The 26,429-nt window shown below is 37.4% G+C and overlaps 1 protein-coding gene across 2 annotated transcripts in view; it reads left to right on the top strand.

The window, feature by feature from the left end:
• Positions 1 to 1,004: 1,004 nt before the first annotated feature.
• LOC125231908 (facilitated trehalose transporter Tret1) overlaps positions 1,005 to 26,429 on the top strand; it is a 72,127-nt gene continuing 46,702 nt past the window's right edge. Inside the window, exon 1 of one of the 2 annotated variants that reach the window (XM_048137511.1) lies at positions 1,005 to 1,218. In XM_048137511.1, coding sequence (XP_047993468.1) covers positions 1,156 to 1,218 — 63 coding nt within the window. In that variant the 5' untranslated portion in view covers positions 1,005 to 1,155. Of the gene's footprint in view, positions 1,219 to 12,744; positions 12,868 to 26,429 lie in introns of those variants that run through there. The other variant, XM_048137508.1, reaches the window with a different exon arrangement.

Below are 26,429 nucleotides of genomic sequence, written 5' to 3'. Positions count from 1 at the left end.
GTACCTACTGGTGCGTCAATCCTATGCCAGGCCTACAGAGTACAGAGAGATCTTTGAGCGCCGCTTATCAGCGAGGTTCTTAACTTGTTATCAATGTTAATTGACACTTCTATGGGGTGTGTCCGGGTCAAATATGAATTAAAACTAAACGATATTAATATCGATTAGAGATTAGGTACCTACCAATGTATAATAAGATATGTATCTATAACCACACAAGAAAGGCACCCACAGAAAAGTTAACAGAATGGTCAATTTACCAACACTGTAGACATTTCTCGAACATTTTGATTTATATGTTGTACTTAATCATAAATGCTATGCTGATGATGGTGCTGATTTGCATTTGTGGCCACCTGTCGAAGCCTGCGTTGCGGATGACTTTTCAAATGGGATTAGTGTTAATTAATTGTTTTTAATTTAAGGTTGGTGGGGTGTATATTGATATTTGGTACCTAATAAAAGATCTATCATAAAAAATGCTATTATCAGTCACTGTGACCTGTCTACGCCTTCAGGAGTGTAGGATAAGAAGTAGTCACTTACTTAAAGAAGGTTACGTCAAGTAAAATTACGTCATACCTTTCATAATATTATCAAATTGAAGTTTTGCATTAGTTTCATGTTTTCATTAGCGTAACTTAGCAACTACGGTTACGGGACATTAAGTTAGATTAGCGCCACGTAGATGTCACGATAATTAAATTAAACTCAGTGCGTCAATGGTGCAACTTCACATCCCCCCGAAAACACGAGTGACTCAATTATTTCACCAATTTCACCCTCTATTTCATCCCCTCTGGTGCAACCCTGTGTAACGAAAACCTACTCTCGAGCAACAATATTAGCCACGTTGCGCAACACCCACTCACTGATAACATCTAAACTTTAACATAAACATATTGTACTTATCAAATCAAAGTTGTACCGACACTAGTGCAAAGGTTATCGAGGTGCGATTGACAATAAGACGCAAGTGGTCCGCCATTACTGTTCCAACTAGGGGTCCGGGACGCGCGCATGCGTACTGTGACCACAACGCGAATATATACCGACCCGAACTCGGCGCGCCGGCTGTCGGAAATAGTCCTGCGAGCGATTTTTAACTAACCATAAATTAAAATCTGTTTATTCTTAAAAAGTTTCGAGTGCAAAATGCCGGGGAAAGCTAATGGACCTGCGGAGCCGGGCGAGACCATAGAGCTATTGGACAAAAAGGTAAGTTTTTGGTTAAGTGATGTAATGTCATGGAAAGGTCATTTGACTTGGTGATCCTTATGCGAAGGGAGTAAGGGTGGTGTTTGCTCGTTATGTATTTATTTTTTTGAGTAAGCATTGTACGGTTGCAGGTCACTTATTTTTTTTTATCAAATTATTGTTACTAAGTAAAATATGAATCATATTATGCCTGTGTTTATTTACTACTTATTGGGATCCAACAGCTGATTGTTTCTGCAACATTGCCCCTCTTACCCCCTTTGCTTCTTAGGCGTCACCCTCCTGGCCACCTGTAAATATTTAAGTACTTAGCTACGGGTATTTGACATTTGAGACCCGTATAACCAAATCATGCGATATGAAATTGAAAAAATTGGTTGCGATAAATGCGGAAAGACTTTCAAATTAAAAATAATGCTGAAACGTCACCACGAGACATGCGGGAAATCACCGCAGAAAACTCCACCGCAGACGCCGCCCAAGCCCATCCAGAAAGAGCTGAAATTGGTCCTACTGATAATAAAATAATGAAAATGCAGTGTAGTATTGGTACCTATAGGTAATATAATATCTAACGAATTTGTGGTAAATATATGTATGTACATTTATAATTAAATGATCAATCAATCTATGTACATTTATAATCAATTATACAGAGTAAAAACAGGTCGTGTCCTAACCAGTAGCAAGCGATGAGCGACATTAAGTACATTATCAAATGTATATTAGTAGAATCGGCCTCCGGTATGAAAACAAACAGTTATGAATAAACGCCTAAAAAAGGCTATGTTTTCAACTCATTTAGCTTTAAGATATGCTCGTTAACTTTGTATCAATTCTTCGTTTGTTATTGAAGATCAGAAATCTTCTATATTCTACCATCCTTACACTTTAATACTTGTACAGTACGCATCAAAACTTTACGAAGAGACCGCGATCACAACATTTTTTATTAAGGTTCCGTATTTATCTTTATCATACGTCAAAAATTTACTCTAGATGGAAGTATATAATATCGTATCTAGTGTTAATTTTTGGCATATATTCATTCGAATCGGGCCTTGTAGAGATATGTCTCTAATTATTGAACAAGTAGGCTTAGTGAAATACTCTTTACACGAGAACTGTAGAGGTTCATCTCTATTTAAGAAACTACTTTGTTATGTTTGTTAGTTTTTGAGACTTTTCGAGTAAAACAGTTTCATCTGTTGCTGGAGTCTACGCGGAGAGATAAGGGTCACTGAATGTGGGCCATTTTTTTCAAAGTTATCCACCCCGCTTTTTTTGTAACATGGGTATTTTTTAGGCGATTCATACTCAGAATCGAGAGCTCTTTCGATCCTGATAGGAGAAAAAAATGTCCCAAGATTTCCATACATTTTTTCGAACCTTCCATTCCGTTATCGCCATACAAAATGTATGAAAAAATGGTAACCGAATGGGAAAAAACCTTGGGACAATTTTTTTCTCCTATTAGGATTAAAAGAGCTCGCGATTCTGAGTGGAAAACACATAAAAATTTCCAAATCCAAAAAAAAGTGGGGTGGACAACTTTGAAAAAAATGGCCCAGTGTATAGGGCCTGATACATTCCACAATTTCTCTCTTTTCGAACAGACTCTACTGACGAACATACTGCGGGTGGACGGCTGGACGGAATGTTTCGGCGTTTCAAACACAGACCTACATTACCAAGGCCGCACTAATTGCATCTGAAACCTATATTAGTCTCATTAACGGCTTATAATTGGAATTGTTTACATGCGGTTAGCTGTAAACTATTTGTTACATTGATAGGGCTAATAAGTTACGTAAACATTAGATTTGTATCAATTTGCGGCACGAACAAGTTTTGACAGTATATTAAGTGTCATATTCGAACAATGATTCTCAGATGTCACTGAGATATATAGAGTCAAAAGTGAAGCTACATTAGCAAAACCGGTCATCCATACCATATTAGGTACCTATTTCTACATATACCTCTTTCTTCAATTCAATTCAATTCAACTCTATCTACTTATATGACTTAAATAGGTACCTATATTAATGTTCGATCGGGTCGTAGAACTCTTTTACTTATATTTGTTAGAAAGACAAAAAGCAGCCTTTGCCACTCTCCATCTCTTCAACTATCTCCATTTAAAAAAACATGTCCGCAATTCGTCGCTCCGTTTTGCCGTGAAAGACGGACAAGCAAACAGACACACACACTTTCCTATTTATAATATTAGTCATCATCATCATCATTGCCCTTAACGTCTATTGCAGAGGATTTATGGTGTAATATTCGAGGAGCACCTTTTCTGATGACTTATTAGACCGAAGCGAGACCGACATAGTCTACCGCAGGACTGACAAGAGAAGTTTGCGGAAATCGGCGCTGAAACACCTTGGCGTCGCTTCTGTCTCTTATCAGCGAGTGCAGCAAACTTTGAGTCATATCGCAAATTTTGCGACCCTCCACAATGCATTTGCACCACTCCGTTCGTTGTTCTGCAACCTTCTCCCAGAGTCGGTAGTCAATATGAAAGGCAATCTTGTCCCTCTTTGCGCAGTCTTTAAAACGAAGCAACGGCCTTCCAACGCTACGCTTTGCATTCGCAAGAACACCAAGAAGAACACGACGAGGTAGTCGAGAGGGTTCCATCCTGTGCACATGCCCTAACCAACGCAGTCGTCTCTGTTTAAGAAACGCGGGCTAGGCAGCTGTGCAATTTCTAGAACCCTATTGTTTGTCACCCGGTCTTGCCATGATATTCCCAAGATCTTACTAAGGCACCGCATGTAAAAGGAGTTTAATCGACGTTCTACTTTTGCATACGTCGTCCAGGTTTCAGCTCTGTACAAGAGTATGGTTCATATAGAAGCCTGAAAGACCAACATCTTGGTCTTTGATGTATAAGGTGCTTGTTTTGCCATACTCTTGTACTAACTAAGCTTCCCGAAAATGGTCGCCGCTTTACCGATACGAATGTCGACCTAACATTAGTATGGACACATAAATTACTTTTTTTACAAGAAGCCGGAAAAATCGGTCCGTTATAAATTCATAAAAAAAGAAAATAATTAACAAACTATATTTTGTGTTGCCCCAAAAACGCTACGGGCTACGGCGTAGGCGTATGTCTACGAACATAGATTAATATTGCATTGATATGGCCGGGCCTTAAGGAGCTTACATATTACCAGTTTCCCGGACCATGTCATACTGACAATTAATTTCAAACGGTAACGGTGGCAAAGGTGTATAGGCTTTTGGGTAAACATGCGCCCAGCAGAACATTTTAATGTATTTTTCTATAGCTAAATATTGCAGCTAACTGTATCAACAGATACTAGAAAACAATAGGATAAAGACAAAAACGACCTCCCAGAATATAAAGGACATTATAAGACGATCGATCCCTGTCTTATCTATATTTAGTAAAGTACATAATGGATGCTGTAACTGGCGGGATGAGAGACATCCGGTGCGGAGTCTTATGGGTGTGACCGGTGACACAATATGAATAGTTTAGTCATTTGATAATATAAAGTACCTAATACAGCTAGACAAAATATGATGATAAACATGAAATTATATTATAAGAAGTTTTTTTCCCACATGATATTTTTAATTTATCGCACTATCGCAAAGTAGCGGGCTAGCGGGTAGGTACTTTATTTGCCTATAACCAAAGACATAACTCCGTATAGACAGATAAAGTTTAGGAAAAACGTACCTCAGTACCATACAGAAAAAGGTACGGTGGCCTAGATGGCATTACACCTTTGGGGTACGCTTAGCTAGATGGCGCTAATATTAATATTTGACATTTTAAAACATATCAAGCTAAGAATATGGGCCAAATTGCCAAAACTGAGGTTCAAAAGTTTTAAGCCTGTGTCAAGAGATGGCAGTCTATGCACTGTGATTACACATTTTACTTCGACAGTAACTCTCTATAATACTCGATCCTCTTTGCTATAACGAACCTTTAAAGGGCATGGGCATGTTAGAAGTATAAGCTACATACTGAAAATTTTGGACGATACACACGATTTGAAACACTCGATCGTGATTTAATTTATCCCTATTTTTCCGATTTGTCCTCCTAGCGTTATTACGGCATTTGCCACGGCTCATGGGAGCCCGCGGGATCCGCTTTGACAAATATACTTTTCCATACTTGTATCGTATATATTTAAGATAACTAATGTGCCACGGGCGGTCAAAATCTTTCGCAACTAGTACCTTAAAATTCTCGACGTTTACTCGAGGTATAGCAACACAAATTTCTAAATGAAAACGTCAAAATGTACCCTTAACAATAAAATCTTAAAAGCTGCAACATGTCCTGACGTCATAAAAGCTTTCCCGTGCGAATCGGAGCGCAACTTGCCAAGCCTTTAACAAGGCTCTGAACTCGGCAATCTCTTTCTTAGGAGATGTGATTTATCGGTAAACACCACAGATATAGGAAGGAAGGAGATCGGATTTGACGAATGATTTGTATTTAATGCGCCTGTGGATAGTTCTTGAACCCACATACCCCACCGACACACGCTTGTAGACGCTCTTATTGGGCTATTAGCTAAAATTACGAAACACACGCGCAATATTTCCATGCTTGTATACTTGCGAACGACCATCGAATCGTGTCATCACGCACGCACACAACGGAAACTGTATGCTCCATGAGCTAATATCTGCGACATGTCCTTCAGCAGCGAGTCCGCTCTCTAATATTGTTATCTTTTGGCAAAAGATAATTTAATGAATCCTTAGAACTTTTACAACATGAAAACCTTTTTTTTTGTTTAGGGGGGGAAAATGCGTTCCGCATACCACTAGGGTGCGAGGGGGGACCCTAGTGGTTATGTGGGATTCCCGTATTGGCTAATGAGGCCACGGTATACCCACTAAAAACCCCCCCACATGCCACCTCGCCGCTTTGTTGGCGGGGTTACCGGAACACTTGCGCTCACAACGGCGACCCCGCCGGCGGCAGCCGCCCACGTGCAGCTTCTCCGCGGATGCCCAAAGGCCCTCCACAGTGAGTGCGCCGGATGACAGGGCGCACCTTCCTCCTCGGCCGCTTATAGGTACAGTGACGGACCCCCTCGAGTCCGCCACAAAGAGGCCATGGGCGCCAGAATGTTCCGGCGCCCAACGGTGGAAATGGTACAACATGAAAACCTATGTCAACCTCAATCACGTTCCTTAAACAAACGTAGGTTACAATTGGTTAATAGAAAAACCAATCCCATAAAATCAATATCCACCTCCACTGCGGTATCGAGACGATTCAACCTTCTACGTAAAAGTAATTAATAATTATTTTACTGCGCCAGGAACGTAGCCAGTATTCAATTTAAGGTAGGCCATCAGCAGTAGTAAGGCACTGTGCAAGTGTGCATTGCGCTACAATGCCCCATTACTCTGTCTGTACTTTTAGCCTATTTAAAAGTATGTAAACAAAGAATTTGTAAATTTTCGGGTAGTTACAACATTGGTCGATTAACCAACCAAATCCAAAACACCAGCGGATTTATCACTGAGAAACCTGTTTTTAACTTTCTTATTCGGTCGTGTAATGTTTTATCATACTGTGTATCATAAAGTGCCTGGTAGATTTTGTTTACACTTTTTTAAATGCCTAACGATACAGACGATAGCTACGGCCCTGCACTTGGGTACCGAGATTAAAGACTCGAAACATTTCTGAGAAAAATCAATCAATTTTAATATTCTGATTTGTGTTCATTATGTCGTTAGTCACGATAGCTATTCGCAGGTCCGGTAGATAACACCACTGGGGGGTATCGCTTTTGTTTTTAATAAACATCTACACACACACACACACGTATATATATTATATACCTACATAAATTAACGCCTGTATTCCCAAAAGGGGTAGGTAGAGCACATGAAACTGCCCAAATTCTAGTGCCACTTCGATATCACAATTCCGATTTCTTGCAACCCGTTAAAAATAGACCCCCCGGTCTATTTTTAACGGGTTGCACGAAATCGGAATTGTGATATCGAAGTGATTGGTTGAAGTGGTTGTTTTTTTTAGTTTAATACACCATGTCAATTAAACACAAATTGCCACATATCTATTAGATGCTAATTACGATTGCCAACAATGTTATGGAAAAATGTAGGTACTTGTCAACAATACGGAAATGAACGTAAGACTACGCAAGTATAGCATAATACTGATATCGTGCAGGCGTAATCAATTACCATTGGTTTTGCAACACGCGACAACGACCCTAGCTCATTAGCAGCTATTAAGTATATTGAAATTGCAGTTACAATTCTGAGAATGAGGAGGAAGTATAATTTCGCAATATTGATTCTAGTTAATCGGATGCAGGAGTTCTCTAATTAGTAATTACCTACAATAATCATGAACATGTCAGCGAGATATATTTAAGAGGTACCTATCAGTAAAAAATGCTTCTAGTGGCACTTCTGTAACAGGAATTATTAACATTTATGTATCACACTACTTTTCAATATAATAAAAAACGTGCCAAAAAGGTACAAAAGAACCCTGCCGCTCTGTCCGTCTGTCACATTACTAAATATCTCGAGAACTACTCAGAATATTCTTAAGACGCTACGGGAGCGAAAATGCTAAAATGGAAAGGAGTCCCCCTTTCAATTTGGGAATTTCAGTTGTATATACTAGTGTTATTAATTAGATTTATATAAAAAAATGTCCATTAAGAACAACTCAGTTAAGATATTGTGAAAAAATTTTTTAAATCGAGATTCCGCTCTCGACTGTTTTCTCCTTCAAAACTTATTTAAACGGATCTGAATCTGTGTCGGACCGTTTCGATTTTTTGGCTAATTGTTACCGATCTTGAGTATCACACTTTTTTTTGAGCCATATTGAAAAAGGCCGTTTTTTGGCTCTAGCGTCTTTTAAAATAAAAATAGCAAAAAAATCAAAACGGTCCGACACAGATAAAAATAATAATAATCTGTGTTGAAAAAATCATTGATCTATCTTCAAAAACCAGGGAGGAAATAGTCCAGAGCGTTTGTATGGAGAATTGACCTGTATCGCATCGTCTTAATCATAATACTTTTGACCAAAATATGCCCTCATCCCCAGTTTTCTTGACATGAATAATAAATATTGAAATTAATATGATATTATATGAAAATTTTCCCTTAAGGCCCCATTTAGACGGTACGAGAACTCGCATACGAGTTTTATTACATTGCTGTATTTGATGGCTGCGCAAAATTAATCTAACCTCAACAGCCCGCAATGTAACTAAAATCGCATGCGAGTTCGCACGCCGTCTAATTCAGGCCTTAGTCATGAATATAATATTTCTATAACCTTTTATGTCGGCCAGTGGAAAATCGGCTTAAGAAAACTGACTACCAACAGGGATAAGATGATGACGTTTTATTACTTTTGCAGTTTACTCATATTTTGTTATTGCTATTCTTGTTCTTATCTCCTTCTCGCTTCTCCCTTTCTCTTCGACAATACTTCCTAGGTAGGTGAATGACTTGACTTGTTCCAGCTTCTCAGAATTGAGCGTAATATTTACTTTAGGAGACTGCTTTTTGCTCGTTACCATGACTTTGGTCTTCTTGATGTTTACTTTGAGGTTGTATTTTCGGAATATTTCATCCATCTTTTGTATATTTGACTGAAGCGCATTTTCAGTTTCCGCAACTAGGGCAATGTCGTCGGCAAATCTGATCCAGTGTTATGTTCTTTCCGTTGAATCGTATCCCCGTGGTGTGTTGTTTAATTTCTTCCATAGCCTCTTCTATATACAAGTTAAATAGCAGTGGCGATAGGCTGCACCCTTGTCTTACTCCCTTTTTATTTTGGCGGTCTTTGTAATGTCACCCACTGTCACTTCCGTCTGCTGGTTCCTATACATTGACAAGATTAATCTTCTGTCTCTCCAATCCACATTTTTGCGTTTCAGTAGATCAAGGAGTTGATTCCATTCGACATTGTCGAACGCCTTTTCTAAATCTACAAAGCTGATATATGTAGTTTTGTTAACTTCAAGGCCTCTTTCGATAATGTTACGTATCGCCAAAATGGCCTCTCTCGTACCTTTATTCCGTCTGAACCCAAATTGGTCGTCGCTAAGGTTTTCTTCGACTTTAGTGGATAGCCTACTCTGCACGATTTTTAGAAGAATCTTGGAAGCATGTGACAGCAGACTTATAGTTCGGTAGTTGCCACACTCTACTGCGTTGCCTTTCTTAGGAATAGTAATAGTTTTACTCGTGTAAAATTCCTCTGGTACTTGCCCTTTGTTGTATATGTGTGTTATTAAATTGAAAAGCTTATGCTTTGTTTTAGGACCGCAGCATTTGAGTAGTTCTGCTGTTATGTTGTCTTTGCCTGGTGCTTTCTTCTCTGTTAATGTCTCCAGTGCGTTCTCAAATTCTCCCCAAAGTATTTCTGGGCCTTTGAAGTCTTCTGAAACGTCAGATTCTTCCTCCAGTATATCGTCAGAGAGATCAGCTCCTTTGAATAGTTCTTCTATGTATTCGACCCATCTATCGACTATATCCATGCTATCATACAATAGTTTGCCATCTCTGTTTCTTATAATCTTGCTGTTTGTTCTTTTATTTTCTTGTAGTGATTTGACTAAATTATAACCCTTTTCCAATAACCCTCTCTTCATACAGAAGTCTATCTTGGAGCACTGAGCGTCTAACCAGTTCTCTTTATGATGGATACATAGTGTTTGAATTCTGTTTTTATAGACTTTATACAGTTTTTGACCTTCCGCAGACTTACTGTCCCTGTACTTATTTCTAAGTATTATTAAATCCAGAATTTCCTGTGTTATCCAGTTTTTCCTGGGTGCTCTTTTCGTTTTGCCTAGTACAGAAGTGGCTGCCTTTTCCACAGTGTGAGTAATAGATTTCCATATCCTCTCCGAGCTGTCTTCGGCCGTATCTTAAAACCTATTAACACTTAATCCATATTGATATGTGCCGTTCCGAGGCTAAAATAACAGTCGAGCATAAAATGTGCATTTATTCACCTTATATATTACGAGTTAAGGTGACGAAATGTACATATATTTATAGAATAGAATATAATAGAATAGAATAGAATAGAATTCATTTATTCAGCCAATACATCACTACAAACATCAGAAACGAGAAATACAAAGACTTAAAACAAAACAGTAGAAGTAGAAATGAGAGGCCGAAATGGTCTCCACTCAGCAATGCAGCTTACACGACAGGATATATTTATGAACATGACTGTACCATGTTATCACCTAACCCTTAAATGCATGACCGTGACAAAGATTTATTCAAATTGAATTTTGCCATGCTGTCATTAGAGTCAATAATGAATGATACATCACTATGCATTTAAGGGTTAAGCTAAGCAATTGTAAAGACGTTTTACCAGCTAATTCATACATACAAATATGTGAGAAAACTTCGTCTTTATGGTAAGCGACATTAAGGAACATCCAACCAATTTGAATCCTAGGCTGATCTAATAGGACCCTGTCTTATTGACGCCTTGCTTTATTTGCTGATATAAAATATCACTTTGACGTTTACTTACTGTGAAAAAGTTCCACAGTAGTCTACGATTAAAACTGGTTGACTGTACCGTTTACTTAAGAATGTCACTTATACCTTTTTCATTAATCGATTTTTGATAATATTATAAGTTGGCCTATTGGCACGGTGGTTCCGGACATTATGGGGTCACTGGTTCAGAGCTAGGTCGTGGTAAGTTTGCGTTCTAGTTCAGACATTTTGATTAATTATTTAAAACGTAACGATTTAGTATTTGAGACGATTTATAACGCTGGGGTGATCGTGATCTATGACTTCGGTTTATAACGGTCTGATTCGAACGTTAATATTCGTCAAACATTAGATCCAAATACGTTATGGAGCCAGTGTTAAAATTATCATTTTTGTCTAACGAAACCTAATTTATTAATATTTTCAAGTTCTTATCAGGTTGAAAGCTGCAGGTGCAAATCTTGTTGTGCCAAAGGAGCTGGCAGTTGATACCTAATTGACTCCATTATCTTTAAAAAAAAACTAGGTAAAAGCTATTGGCGTGTAGCTGGATGGATTTGAGCGGTCGCCTTTTTAAGGATCGGGTGCTGACTTTCAAGAAGCCGGAACTACGTCAGAAAAATAAAAGAGGTGAAAGAATCTCTTACACGGGCAACACAATTCCAAGCAATTTACATTCCATTGCCGCGCTTGCTCCATAATTAGTTGGTGATTAATTGATTATTGAACAAACGCGGCAATGGTAATAGTTATGTAGATTGCTGGACTTGTATTGGCAGTGTAACAGCACCGATAAGCGCACATCTTCAGCACAATCGCAGGGATTCCATCTGACCCCGGCGACTTATGGGTATGGGTAGAGAACGAACCGCTTTACGCACTGAGCTTTGGTTGAGCCGGATTAGGACAGCCGGCATACAGATCTCGCTCTACGGTATGACCGGTATCTGCGTCGTCTAAAGTAGAGTTGGACGCAAAGAGTTTGCCCAGAAGATCTGCTTTATAGATAGATAGATAGAATACTCTTTATTGGCACACCTCAGCAAAAGATACAGTGGAGACAAAACAAATGATTATAAATATAGGCAGACAACAGGCGGTCTTATCGCGGGTTTATCTTTTGCGTCGTGGGCTAATGAATTACTTCCCTCTAGTCTTTTACTTATAATAAATAATTTATTATATGCATTATACTTGTTTTCCAGTTAATCGTAGTAATTAGATAGGTTCAGTTTTGAAGGTTAAATAGCTGGAAACGATTATTTTAATAGACAGATAAATCTTGTCTTTGAACTTTTGCTTCCATAATACCTATTGTGTAGTAATAATGTCGAATAGTTAACGAGGTACAAGCAGTTAATTATTAACTAGTTTAAAAAGAAAGTACTAAAAAAAATACTTTAAAAGTTACTTAGGTAGTTCCATGTTTCAGGTACCTAGTACCTACAGTATGTTCTGGGAAAATTATAAAACTTTCTTTATAAGTTTATCAGCAAAACATAAGGCAATGCCTATACGTTTTTCAATATTTCAGACAAAAACCCAACATACTGAAATAACTGCAAAATGTACTCGCAATGAATTGCCACATGGGAATCGAACATGCGTGACCGTAGCAGTGTAAACAATTGCACAATTAACGAAGTCACTACACCGTCCACTACACCCAGCCGGTCAGTGAGCCGCAGCCAGCTGTGAGAAAACCAATGATTAAATGCATTGAGCGCGATAAACCAATCTCTCCGCGTTAATGGAAGTTTTAATGTTTATTTGGGTTAACCTTTTCTAAGTCTAAGACCGAGCGCCAGTCTACGCGCGGGCTACACGGCGAACGGGTTTCCCGCTCTTGACTTTGACACTTCGTTTGGCGGGAAAACAACCATAGACAACACGGCGCCCAGTGAAATTTAGTTTTAACTTCCGGTGAAAACGGGTAGAAGTGTAAAAACGCTTGTTATTTTTTTTAAACGTTCGGTGATATTTTTAAACATGATCAGTGATAAGATTGGATTTATTGTTGAGAGGAAGGAGATAGAAAAGTGCGGCTATGACAATGCGGGGTTCATTTATACTGAACAGGAAAAAGTTCCGAATAAGGTGAGTTATGTACTTTGATAATGTATGTACTTCGCACTGTATTTAGGAGTACGGGTAGCGAGTATTTCTTCAATAATTGACGCAAGGATCGTAAATGCTAAATTAGTGTTGACCTCGCCTTTTACCGCGCCCTCTGGTGCATGACGGCTTAATAAGATCACTTACCTATTTAGTAAATTAAAAAATATATTAAAGAAACAAAACTGAATTTAAAATAAAATCTGTTACCATGCATTGATCTATTTACCTCAGCTACTTAGGTATATTTCTACATTTCTACCTTGAAAAGAGGTTCTTACTTCGCAAATAAAGCAAGAGAAGAAAGCGTGTAATCGACTTTAGCATAACAATAACACAATGATAATTAAATACCTACTACTAGTAAACACGATATACTAATGTCAAACGGTCCCATTAAAATAAGCTATCCAGTAATCTTGCAAAAAAATATTATAATTAATAAAAATATCTAAAATGGCAAAAACAAACACAAAACATGTCAAACATTATAAACATTTGAGTTTTCTTTACTTTCTAACTTTTTTATGGTATAGGGGGCAAACGAACAGACAGGTTGCCTGACGGTAAGCGATCACTGCCGCCCATGGACACCCGAAACACCAGAAGTGTTGTAGGTGCGTTGCCGGCGTTTAAGATGGGTGTACGCTCTTTTCTTGAAGGTTTGAAGGTATCGGTCCGGAAATACCGCAGGCGACAATTCATTCCACAGTTTAGCTGTGCGGGGCAGGAAATTCTGGAGAAACGCACAGTTGAGGACTGCCAGCCATCTAAATGATGGAGATGGAAATGTCGCGTAGGGCGATGGCGGAAATAAGCGGCAGGGATTAATCCGAACAATTCCTCGGAGCACTCCCCGTTATACATGCGATAAAAAATGCAGAGCGAGGCCACATCTCTACGCAGCGCTAAGGAGTCAAGCCGATCACAGATATGCTGGCACAGTTGACAATTCGCGTCAACTGTTAATAGGCAATAAAATAGGCAATTTTTCAATGTTTAAATAATCAATCATTACTCGATGCTTCTATTCAACCATTATCTATTAAGCCATTTGTTGCAAAGTCTGTAGGAGTCTTTTACAGCAATAAAAAACATTGTTTTTTTTTAAATAAGTAGACCGCGAATCCGCAGTTTGCGGAATCGTTCTGTAATTCCTGTAATGTACTTAATAGCCATGTGAAATGAATCAAATGAAGCAACACGTTCGTGCAAAAATGCGCCGCAGTGCTAATTACTCTGTTTTGTGTTTATGTTTTCGATTTGGTCAAAATCATTATCTCATTATAATTACAAACTAATGACTATGGAGGATCTTGGCATATAACCCGATAAATTTAAATAGGTTTATTTTAGGTTTCTTCAGAAGTAAACAATAAGACTGAGCGAATTAACATCAGATTGTTTTTTTTTACAAAATTTTACTAGGCACGCAATATTAAATAACTTTGATTGTCAGATTTAGACCATCGAATAGTAATTTTATTCATTTCAGTATTTTATTATTTCATACTAAATAACTTTTCTTGAAACCTTTAATTCCGTTTCCCTGCTTTACTTGGCTGGCTGAATGCGCCAGGAGCGCGATGCCATAAAAATGTAGGTTCAAAGTTTTTCGTCCCATGGACATTTGAATTTCGAGCCTTTTCTACAAACGTGTTTGACTGGCGTTTGACAAAAAATATATGGTTTTTTTTTTAAGTGAAAAAGCTATACATATAAGTTCTTAAAATACAGTTTACCAGTTGAATAAGAGTTGCTTCTAGAAGACCGGAAAGTTTCCGTAACACCTGACGTAGGCCTACTGCTAATGGTCGTAGGTAATGCACAAACGAGCTATTATGTCAACAGCGATTACCCACTTTTGACCATCCGATTATTTTGCAATTTATTTTGTATCAGTTTCGGTTCTAATTGTTTAGACACTTCAGAGCGTGAAGTAACCTTGGAATGTATAAAATTAATTCGTTACAATTAGGTCATCTAGTTTACTTGACGGCTTAAGTTTTAGTAGGTTGGATTATGTAGACGAAGACAAGTACTTGTCTTATGGTATAGTTTAATTCAAGTGGAAAGGTATGCTCTACTTCTGGTATTTCTTCCTTTCCACTTCCTACTATGTACAGTCAGCCAAGACAAGAAAGTGGTTTACCACTTTTGACTATTTTTAAACACATAAGATTGAAAAGTGGTAAACCACTTTTTTGGCTGACTGTACTGACGTAACGTAACGTACATTAAACCTAAATGGTCAAAATATCAACTGAAATCCGTACCGTCATCCTCAACTCAAATTAGGTAGGTAGACGTCAAATAGTTTGACGGGATTCAGACCCAGTTAGAAATCTGGAGAAGGACGAACTAGATAAAGTTTGTCAGACTATTATGACAATCGTCTAGGAATAAAAACTGCTGACAGTCCAAAAATGGAAACTAACCATCGTTTATTTTTTGCACAAACTTGACTTGAGATTAATGGCATCATTAAAGTTTTTTTATGAAGTCATTCAATAAGACAAAAAATTGCAAAACGTCAAATGATTATTTGCGTACATATTTATTTAAGTAGGCACCGATTATGCATTTTGGTCTGCACCTGGTAAAAAAAAACGACGATGAAGGATGATGAGTATTTTTTTACACTTGTATTCTAAATATAATGACAGTATAACGATTGCCAAATAGAATTAGGTACATATTTAAGCCCATGCCAATTTATTTCAAGTTAAAATACTACCTATGTTATTGGTACTAAAACCAGAAGATGTGCCATACTGAAAATGCATTTTTTACCCGTGCTTATCGATCTTTATCTTAACTAGACCCTGTACTGAACAGCCAGAAATGCGCCTCGTAGCTGCTTCAACAAGTATTTGACAGCTGATTGACCCACAAGTCATTGACCTAAGCAAATGGAACCGCCAAAGTTCAAATAATTTGCGCTGAATGGCAGTCCATGATTAATTACCTGACTTAATGAGTCGTTCACCATTATACACATCCCGATATGTAATAAGTAGGTTTACGGTTAAATGGGGAATATGTTAGATCTAGATTTGTATCCATCCAGTTAGCTTTTAAACTTAGCACGATGAAAACCTGAAACTCTAGTAGATTTCGTTGGCTGAGTATTGCGTGGAGAAATAAAAATATACCTCCTAAATGGACTAAAAGGACAATGTAAAAACTCTTGGTCTGTTTCCTTTATTTTTATATTGTTATCCCCCTAATGGCTACTGACGTTCAAATTGAATGTGCGTAACATGAGGTATGGAAGTACAGTCGTGTACAAACTATATTGTATTTAACAGTACTATTTTTTACCTAATTAATTTAATTTCTAACCTGCAACTTAGTGTATCTAAGACTTTAACACTAAGTAATACCTGTTTGAAGCTGTTTGTACTTCAGACCACTTCACGGCAGAAAACACCTATAAATTAATTGTATTCATTGATTTGTTTGTCCTCACCAGTTACCGGTTTTATGGTAGGTACAAGTTAAAATTAGATAAAAATAATTGAAGTTTAGATTGATATAGCCTTATTTGCTTATTACTCAGTAGCTTCATAAATTTCTTATTCTTCTCATTGATCTCATTTGATATCGATTAGCATTTGAATATATTAAACGGTTTATTACTTATCGCAAAAGAGATTAGCATTGAAATGCTATTTGGACATTGTAAAAGCACAATATGTATGGAAATTATTTGAACTAAATCCAGCAAGACCTAAAGTTAAAACATCTACTTTTTTATTTTACCTATACTTTTATGTTATCTGACTGATTCTTATTAACGGGGATGTCGTACAAAGAAATCCGAATTCGTTGTAACGTGGGATCGATTCATTCTTGAATGGAGCAACGCAAGTCTCGAGTCTGTATAAAATGGAAAAGAAAATGTACACCAGGTGCAGGATCTCTATTCACCGACACACTAAGTAATTAAGTACCAGAGGCTTACAATTCTTTCTTACAAAGCAGTGTTTCCACGTTTTCACACCGGATTCGATGACGTGCGATGTAATTAGCAAGCGTTTACAATGACGAAAGAATGAATTTACGCGGACTACGCGGTATAATCAGTTCAACATTTCTGCGATATTCTGAGACAATTTATAAAAAGTAAAGTAAAGGAAGTTATATAGTACTAGCTTTTGCCCGCGGCTTCGCACGCGTTAGAAAGAGACCAAAAATAGCCTATGTACTCTCCATCCCTTCAACTATTTCCACTTAAAAAATCACGTCAATTCGTCGCTCCGTTTTGCCGTGAAAGACGGACAAACAAACAGACACACACACTTCCCATTTATAATATTAGTATGGATGAAACAAATGTTGCAATTGTTAATTGAACACCTATAAAGTTCGACAACTTTAAATGAACATCCGATATAAATGTATGAGCATCACGTTTGTAACATCGCGTCGAAATCAGAATCAGTGATTTTTTTGCTGACACATGGTACCTATTTGAAATAGGTTTGATAATATAATAAAAATACAGCAGAACTAGATTTTAGTTACCTTAACTGTCATTTACATTCGCCAAATATTACTTGAATTTTGATTTCCATAACACGTCAATTATATTGGAGACTTCTATAGTCGGCAATCATTACTAGCTTGGTGTAGGCACGTGTCTCAGACGATTTGGTACCAATTGATATTTTCCACTTAAAGTTTGCTCTTCATATTAGTCGGAGTGTGTCTAACAAGATCCTTGTTATGTGTCACGGTGTTAATTTCATTAGCACATGCTAATACCTATGTGTCCATTTGTAAACTTGTTGAATCTGGTAGAGAGCTACTTATGGACATATGATGGACATGGGACATTTGAGGTCTCATTCTATTTCGAAATTCTGAAATTTTGACAGAAATAAATCAGAATACAAGAAGATGATCCAGATACAATACGTATGCAAAATCATCAATAATTTTTATTTGTTAACAGTTTCAGTAGGTACCCAGACTTCACACTTTTCGTCCGTGTTGTAAATATCTCGTGAATATTTTCATCATACTCGTAATTGTTGTATTTCGCTTGCCTTATCCAAGGACGATTCGAGGTGTCCCAATTGTAAGAGAAAACTAGATCGTGAATTCCCTTGACCTGTAGTTTATCGAATGTTTCAATAATTGATGTTGGTTAGGATATCATTATTTGATGCTAAACATATTCCTATGGCAGATCGGCTAAAAGTAGGTACTTAGGTTCAACCAAACACTCAAAACCCAAACTAAAATTTCCTTAAATGATTTTCGGAATGTACCCAGTTTAACGTACAGTCATCCAATTGGAACCCTAGGCCACTGTAGAACTATGTCATGTAAAAAGGCTCATAATCGCGCAATTTTACTAAATTTAACATGGTAATATGCTAGTCATTATCCAGTAGAGGGGTGATTTCAACATACTCGAAATTTGCCACATAACAATGATGTTGGATGTAAGTTCTATTGCAAATAGTCAAATACATAGTTAAAATATTCAAAATTCACCAAAAATATCATGATAACTTATATGGTTACAACAATGAATCATTAAGTTCATCAATCTTGTCATCCTTTAATCCAAATTTATTATGAGAAATAAAAGCTTCCTCATATTGTCAAATGTCATCACGTAACATCCTAATCTCAATATTATATCCTATTCATAGAACGATTTGCTATAATTTACGTAGTTGACGTCACAGCTTGTTAAGTGTCATTAGAGTGATTATGCGTCAACCTTGACATTGGCATTGCAACTGGTTCAGGCAACCTGCGGAATGGACAGTCCGATAGACGCATGTCAAAGTTTAGTCGTAAGTAGGTATTATTAGAAGTAGTTATCCTAAAATAGTATTTTATACAATCGTGATATAATACAAAGCTTTTCAGTCGAGTACCATGTTTAGTACGACAGTGAAAAGCTTAATTATATCACTATTGTATACAATACTTTTTCTATGAGTCATCATTTTCATCATCAATGGACGAAAAATATCATCATTCAAGGTAAAATTATTTATTAATAGATTTATTATTTTTAAAACATTAAATATCAAGATAATAGAAACAAATTAAAACTAAACTAAACCTAACTTAACCTAGGGGGACTACACTGTACCTACCTACAGATGTCTCCTAAAAGGTAAAATTAATGTTAGATAGCGTCGTTCACCGTTGTATCAACATCGAATTACCTAGCAACCAATTGTTTATAATAACCGTCTCTGATTGGTCGATAACGCGATAGATTAAAAAAAATGTGTTTCAGATGCAGAAAAAATTGCCAGGTATCGCAAATTAGTATAGAACTTGTATGAAGTTCTATTTTTGATCCTTTTTCAGTTAACTAAAGTGAAGTGTAATGAATAATGAAATATTATAGTTGACTAAGTGTCAAAGACTATCCAACACTGAAAAGTCAGCACGTATAGTTTAGTCTGTGGTGTCCTAATTGACAGATTAAAGCCGACGAGCAGAAAACAATATGTTATTTGGTTCGCGTCTTTTAGCAGACTGATATTTTTATGTTTGAAGAGTACGATGACATTTCTTATAAATATTTTATGCCAAGTTAATTGTTCATTCCATTTTATATCGCACTTACACTTTAATATGTCAAAGATTATCAATATTATCATATTTTTAAGTTTTTTTTCTTCTGTAGAATTTTTACTTACAACAACATTGTAGGCGATTAATATCGCTGGTGGCCTAGTGGTAAGAGCGTGCGACTTTCAATCCGGAGGTCGCGGGTTCGAACCCCGGCTCGTACCAATGAGTTTTTCGGAACTTATGTGCGAGATATCATTTGATATTTTCCAGTCGCTTTTCGGTGAAGGAAAACATCGTGAGAAAACCGAACTAATTCCAATGAGGCCTAGTTACCCTTTGGGTTGGAAGGTCAGATGGCAGTCGCTTTCGTAAAACTAGTGCCTACGCCAAATCTAGGGATGAGTTGTCACAGCGGACTCCAGGCTCCCATGAGCCGCGACAAATGCCGGGATAACGCAAGGAGGATGATGATTGTAGGCGATGACTGATGAGGTTCACGTACCTTATGCATTTTTTATCTTATATTTTAAGCGGGTTACTCACGTATTAAGTCGATATAGCGTTCGACATGTTTCGGTTCAATTTCGAGAACCTTTCTCAAGAGTAGCGACACCCCGCCTTTACATGTCGAGAGCGCGACGCATACTGCGGGCGCTTGCTCGGTGCGCGCGGCTGCTGAGGACAGGCGCAGGGGGGGTCGGCGGCGCGGGCGACGTCACCGTGGCGAGATCGGAGCTACCCACTATGTTACTTTTGTCAAAAGCAGCAAGCGCCCGCAGTATGCGTCGCGCTCTCGACATGTAAAGGCGGGGTGTCGCTACTCTTGAGAAAGGTTCTCGAAATTGAACCGAAACATGTCGAACGCTATATCGACTTAATACGTGAGTAACCCGCTTAAAATATTTTTAAATATGTATGAGTCTCAGGGGAGTTTTATAGTTAAAATTTTTTATCTTGATGAAGTATGACGTTCATTTTTGTTTATGATTTATATATGTTATATTTACAAGTAATTTATAATGTAGGTAGAGTGCAACTTTCATTACCTACCTTTTTCTATAATTGTTGTTCTATATTGCATTAATTTGAATATTGTACCTATTCATAACATGTTTTTGCATAAGTCGATCTACTGTGGTGTGACGTCACAGCCTGCCTACTGTATGTCATCACGTCATTATGGCTGGCCTCGACATTGACACTGCCACTGGTTCGCGGCCACCGGCGGAACGGACAGACGCACGCTATAAAGTTTCTAGTGCAAAAATGTCTTTACTAGACTCCCTAAAAACATGAACTTTTCTATTCTATTACATTTTTTTTATTAGGAATTTTAATTTCCAATCATTACGAAAAGAGCATTTCATCGACATCAATTTTACATTGCGTTATCCCGGCATCTGTCACGGCTCATGGGAGCCTGGGGTCCACATTGACAACTAATCCCAAGATTTGGCGTAGGCACTAGTTTTACGAAAGCGACTGCCATCTGACTTTCCTACCCGAAGGGCAACTAGGCCTTATTGGAATGAATCCGGTTTCCTCACGATGTTTGTCCTTCACCGAAAAGCGACTGGCAAATATCAAATGACATTTCGCACATAAGTTCAGTAAAACTCATTGATATGTACGAGCCGGGTTCGAACCTTCGAACCCGCGACCTGGAAACTAGAGAATACTTAGTTAAATTGTGACGGCTTTCGCCTTGAGTTACTCCGGTTTTTCATCACAACAATTAAAAAAAAAGTGTAATAGTTTTCTATTGTAGGTACTAGAAATTTCATAACTCCTTAGGAAAAAGCTTTTTCTATAACTCTACTCTAGCTACATCTGCACTGAAATTGCACATGTAATTACACACTTTTACTGAGCAAGTGTGATGAAAACTGAAGAGTCCATGCTTAGTTGAGTCATGGATGTTTTCTATGTATATAAGTATTTATATATTATATATATCAGCAATATTGCTTACCGTGGGACTCAGGTCAATGCAGTTATGACTTAGCAGCAATATTGCTACAGGGTCAAGCAATATTAGCTAAGCGACTTTTCCTACGATGACGAATCCATTGAGTCAGTTTAAAATTGCGTTTGTTCCACTTTTTTTACTTAAATTTGTCATTAAGTAACTGGATTGTCTCAATAAATATCATACACGAAAGAAAAAGCAGTCAATCTCACCGTTGGCCAAGCAGGAAATCGAACCCAGACGCTTTAGCACAACTTGCCTTGTCGCGCGCGAGTCCATACATCAAGTGCGACTTCAAGTACGGACTCGCGCGCGACAAGGCAAGTTCTGTTGTGCTAGAGGGGCAGGTCTTAATACGCGGCTAACGTCTTAAGAGGATTCGGTAGCGAAAATGATAAAATGGAAAGGAGCCCCCCTTTCAACTTGGGAATTTTAGTTAAATATACAAGTGTTATTAACTAGATTTATCGAAAAAAAAAATGTCCATTAAGAACAACTCAGTCAAAAGATATTTAAAAAAATCTTTAAAATCGAGGTTCCGATCATCTCGACTCTTTCCTCCTTCAAAACTTAATCAATCGGAACGAAATTTGAGAATCTGAATAACAATGAAATAATCTATGTCGGACCGTTTAGCTTTTTTGGTTAATTGTTACCAATCTTAAGTATCACACCTTTTTTTGCGTCACAATGAAAAAGGCCGTTTTTGGAAATTTTTGATTGGCTCTAGAGTCTTTAAAAAGCAAAATATCAAAAAAATCAAAACGGTCCGACACAGATAAAAATAATAACAAGCTGTGTTGAAAAATCATTGCTCTATCTTCAAAAACCAGGGAGGAAATAGTCGAGAGCGTTTGTATGGAGAATTGACCCCTACCGTATCGTCTTAACCACTAGACCATCCGGCCGCCGTGAAACCGGCCGAAAATTCTCGGCCAACCTAGCCAAAATGACAATCGTTGACGCCAGACTCCGATCGAAACGCAGTCTGACTAACGACTAAATGAGTGTCTGTATCTCAAAAATATGTAGGTACACCCATTTTGAATACTTCCCGATTCGCCGGATTCCTGTTTTGCCGGATTCTTGTTTCGTCGGATTCTTGTTTAGTCAGATTCTTGTTTCGTCTGAAATATTAATATACAATAAAATCACCTAGGTAAAGGAAACCTACACTGAGCGTGGCCCGACACGCTCTTGGCCGGTTTTTTTTTTATCTAAAGACATGATATAATAAAATAGAACCGAGCGAAGCTCGGTCGCAAAGATATTTTTTATTAATGTAACGAAGTGTCTGCATTTTATTTAATAGATAGGTAAAGCCGCGATATTTCTATAGTATTTCTTAATCAAAAAAACGTGGCGAAATAAGAATCCGACAAAACAAGAATCCGGCAAAACAGGAATCCGGCGAAACGGGAAGTATTCCCCATTTTGTATAAGTCAAATATGCTGTAACAAAACAAAGGTCAGATCCTCTTTTCTATAATCGGTCTTCGTTTAATCTGCACTGTATTTTTCCACGCTTCCCATGGTTTAAAATGAGTGACTAGTATAATGTTGTTTAATACCTAAACTGGCTCTAATTTACATACTAATTGTTTCAAAGTTTATAAAGGTCCTTCTTTGACGCTTAAATACAAGATTTGCTTGTATTTACATGCAATAACTTGTCAACGCGTCGTTATGGCTAGCAATAAAAGATGGACACCTTTTGCTTGAACTGACACATTTGAAGTTAAATATGTACGTAATAACAGGATGTAGGTGTTTCAGAGGCTCTTTGTCTAGTTGGTAAATAATGATACTATTGTAAAATCGCTTGACTATCGTCAGTTTCACACAGAAAAGTTTTTTGCTTATTAGGAAAAAAATGGCAAACTACATTAAAGGGTTTTTTCTACTCGTCGACTTCAATCTGTCAATTAGGATACCACAGACTAAACTATAAGTGCTTACTTTTCAGTGTTAGATAGTCTTTGACATGACTTTAAGAGGAGTCCTGAATATAACGGAATAAAAATATACAACACTTTAAATAACGACATTAAACATTGCTGTAATATAGATGAATTTAAAAATAATTTAAAATCGTTTTTAATTAGTAGACCTTTCTATTCCTTAAAGGAATTTTTTGAAAAAATATACGATTGAATGTTTTAATCATGTAAACTATTTTGGAATATTATTAGTACTATTTTGTTTAATTCATGATTATTTTATTTTCTGAATATTTTAATGTAATTTTGACATGGTTTACTATTTATATATATTGCACTATGTGTTGATTGATAATATAATAACTATGTGTGGCTTGTAATATAATAAGTTTAAACATATGTATTCCCTTTAGGAAGCTTAATTAGGCTCTTTAGGCTAAGACTAGCTTTAGTATAGGATTAATATTTTGCATGCCTTGTGGCGTAATATGCACTCATGAATTTGTACCGCACCAACATGACCTGTATTGTAATCTGTGTGTATTAGCAAATAAACAAATACAAAATACAAATACAAATACACTTAGTCAACTATAATATTTCATTACAGTTCACTTTTAGTTAACTGTAATAATTTCAAAAATAGAACTTCATTGATGATGAAAATGATGACTCATAGAAAAAGTATTGTATACAATAGTGATATAATTAAGCTTTTCACTCTCGTATCGTACTATTAGGCCACTCAGCAAGCTTCGTGGCCTAAACATGGTACTCGACTGAAAAGCTTTGTATTATATCACGATTGTATAAAATACTATTAAGGCACGCCACAGACAGTGTGAAATAGTATTTTATACAATCGTGATATAATACCAAGCTTTTCAGTCGAGTACCAATGGACGAAAAATATCATCATTCAAGTTAAAATTAATGTAATAGCGTCGTTCACCGTTGTATCAACATCGAATTACCTGGCAACCAATTGTTTGTAATAACCGTCTCTGATTGGTCGATAACGCGATAGATAAAAAAAATCATGTTTCAGATGCAGAAAAATTTGCCAGGCATCGCAAATTAGTAAAGAACTTGTATGAAGTTCTAATTTTGAAATTATTACAGTTAACTAAAAGTGAACTGTAATCACAGAATATATAATAGTACAAGTACAGAAGGCCCACTGCTTTGATGTTCCCGAAATGCCGCCTTTTTAAATACCTATAAAATTCTTACAAAGAAACGAGCTGCACGTGCGCGGCGTCCGGTGATAGGGTTACCAATGGATCCAAACGAATTAATACTCACATAAAATGTATGTATGTATGTATAAGCTTTATTGTACATAAAGGAAACAAAAGAGACACAGTTACAGAGTCAGTAATATACAATGTAGGCGGACTTATCCCTTAATGGGATCTCTTCCAGTCAACCTTTGAGGAAATGAGTAGAAGCGAATTAACGATGTTATACTATTATATTCAAGTCTTAGGTACTTTCTAGGTATATATGCTGTAGTTATATATTTTTGTTCAAGTTCCAACATCACAAGCCTTATTGAACTTTTCCGTGGGACTTAATCGATAGTAGATCTGTGTAAGAATGTCTTATGGCATTTATTTTATTCAATATGTCTATTTAACTAAGTATTATTAGCTATTCCACACGCGGACATCGCTTAAAAAAACCTCGCGACGTAAAGTAACAGTAGAAAGTGCGAACGTGCATTCCGTGAGAACGCGCGCCACCCCTGAGTAGGCCGCGAACTCGCGGCCGCCAGGATGTACTTGTAGCGCGGCGATAGAATCGCGGAGTGAGCCGCCCCTGCTGTAATGAAATATTATAGTTGACTAAGTGTCAAAGACTATCTAACACTGAAAAGTCAGCACTTATAGTTTAGTCTGTGGTGTCCTAATTCACAGATTAAAGTCGACGAGTAGAAAAAATTCATAATCTTAAAAAAGATTTGTATGCAACATGTCAGTTCAAACTGACAGAATTTTCAGATTGAACTGACAGATTGCATACAAATATTTTTTAAGATTATGAATTTTTCAGACTGTCTGTGGCGTGCCTAAGACTCTAACGGTAATCTGAAATATTTAGAGATGTTTTAATCTAGCCTTTTCCATTGGTGAGCTCCTTCACTCGGGGCGGGCGAGTGTGCGCCCAGCACGGCTAGCATGGTCGCGCGACAGACGATAAAATATCAGGCCGTCCCTATCGCACTATTAGTAAGTGCGATAGGGACGGCGAGATGTTTTATCATTTATCGCGCGACCATAATTGCCTGCCTGGTCGCAGCATAAGTAGACTCAGGACACTTGTATTAGGCTTCATAGGCGAGACGACTAAAAAAACTAATTAGGCCGTCAGTTAGATTATCAAAGAATTTTAGACACGTATTTTTTCTTTTTTTGTCGTAAACAAAAATGACGACGGTACAGTGCGTTGAAGTTTCGCGTGATGTCACGCCTAGGTACAATATTTTTTTACTTAGAAGCTTAGCTTTTGATGCTCTATATCTTTGTATTTTTTCATTAATTAGAAAAAGCGAAAAATATGTGTTCAGTATTTTTGGACGATCTAGCTGACGGACTAAACAGAATGCCATTTTTTATGTAGTCGTCATCCCTATTATTTGACATGCACGCTGCGCCGCACGCCCAATATTGAAAATTTGACGACTGGTCTGGCGCAGTCGGTAGTGACCCTGCCTGCTACGCCGCGGTACCGGGTTCGAATCCCGGTAAGGGCATTTATTTGTGTGATGAGCACAGATATTTGTTCCTGAGTCATGGATGTTTTCTATGTATATATATCGTTGTCTGAGTACACAACACAAGCCTTCTTGACCTTACCGTGGGCCTCAGTCAACCTGTCTAAGAATGTCCTGTTTTTTTTTTCCAATAGATACGTATTTGCTTACAGTCACCGGCATAAATGTCATTTTATTTTTTCATTTTATGTCCTAATTATAATATAATATGAGCTTGCACTCAGGCCTGACACTTCGTATAGTCAACACTGAGGGTGTGTACGTGACTGAGATCCAGTCATATTACAATCCCAGTCTGCGGTTT

The sequence above is a fragment of the Leguminivora glycinivorella genome, chromosome 12 (assembly GCF_023078275.1).
Source record: "Leguminivora glycinivorella isolate SPB_JAAS2020 chromosome 12, LegGlyc_1.1, whole genome shotgun sequence".
Taxonomy (NCBI): domain Eukaryota; kingdom Metazoa; phylum Arthropoda; class Insecta; order Lepidoptera; family Tortricidae; genus Leguminivora; species Leguminivora glycinivorella.
The sequence above is the reverse complement of the archived record's forward strand: the minus strand, read 5'-3'. Positions and strand labels throughout refer to the sequence as shown.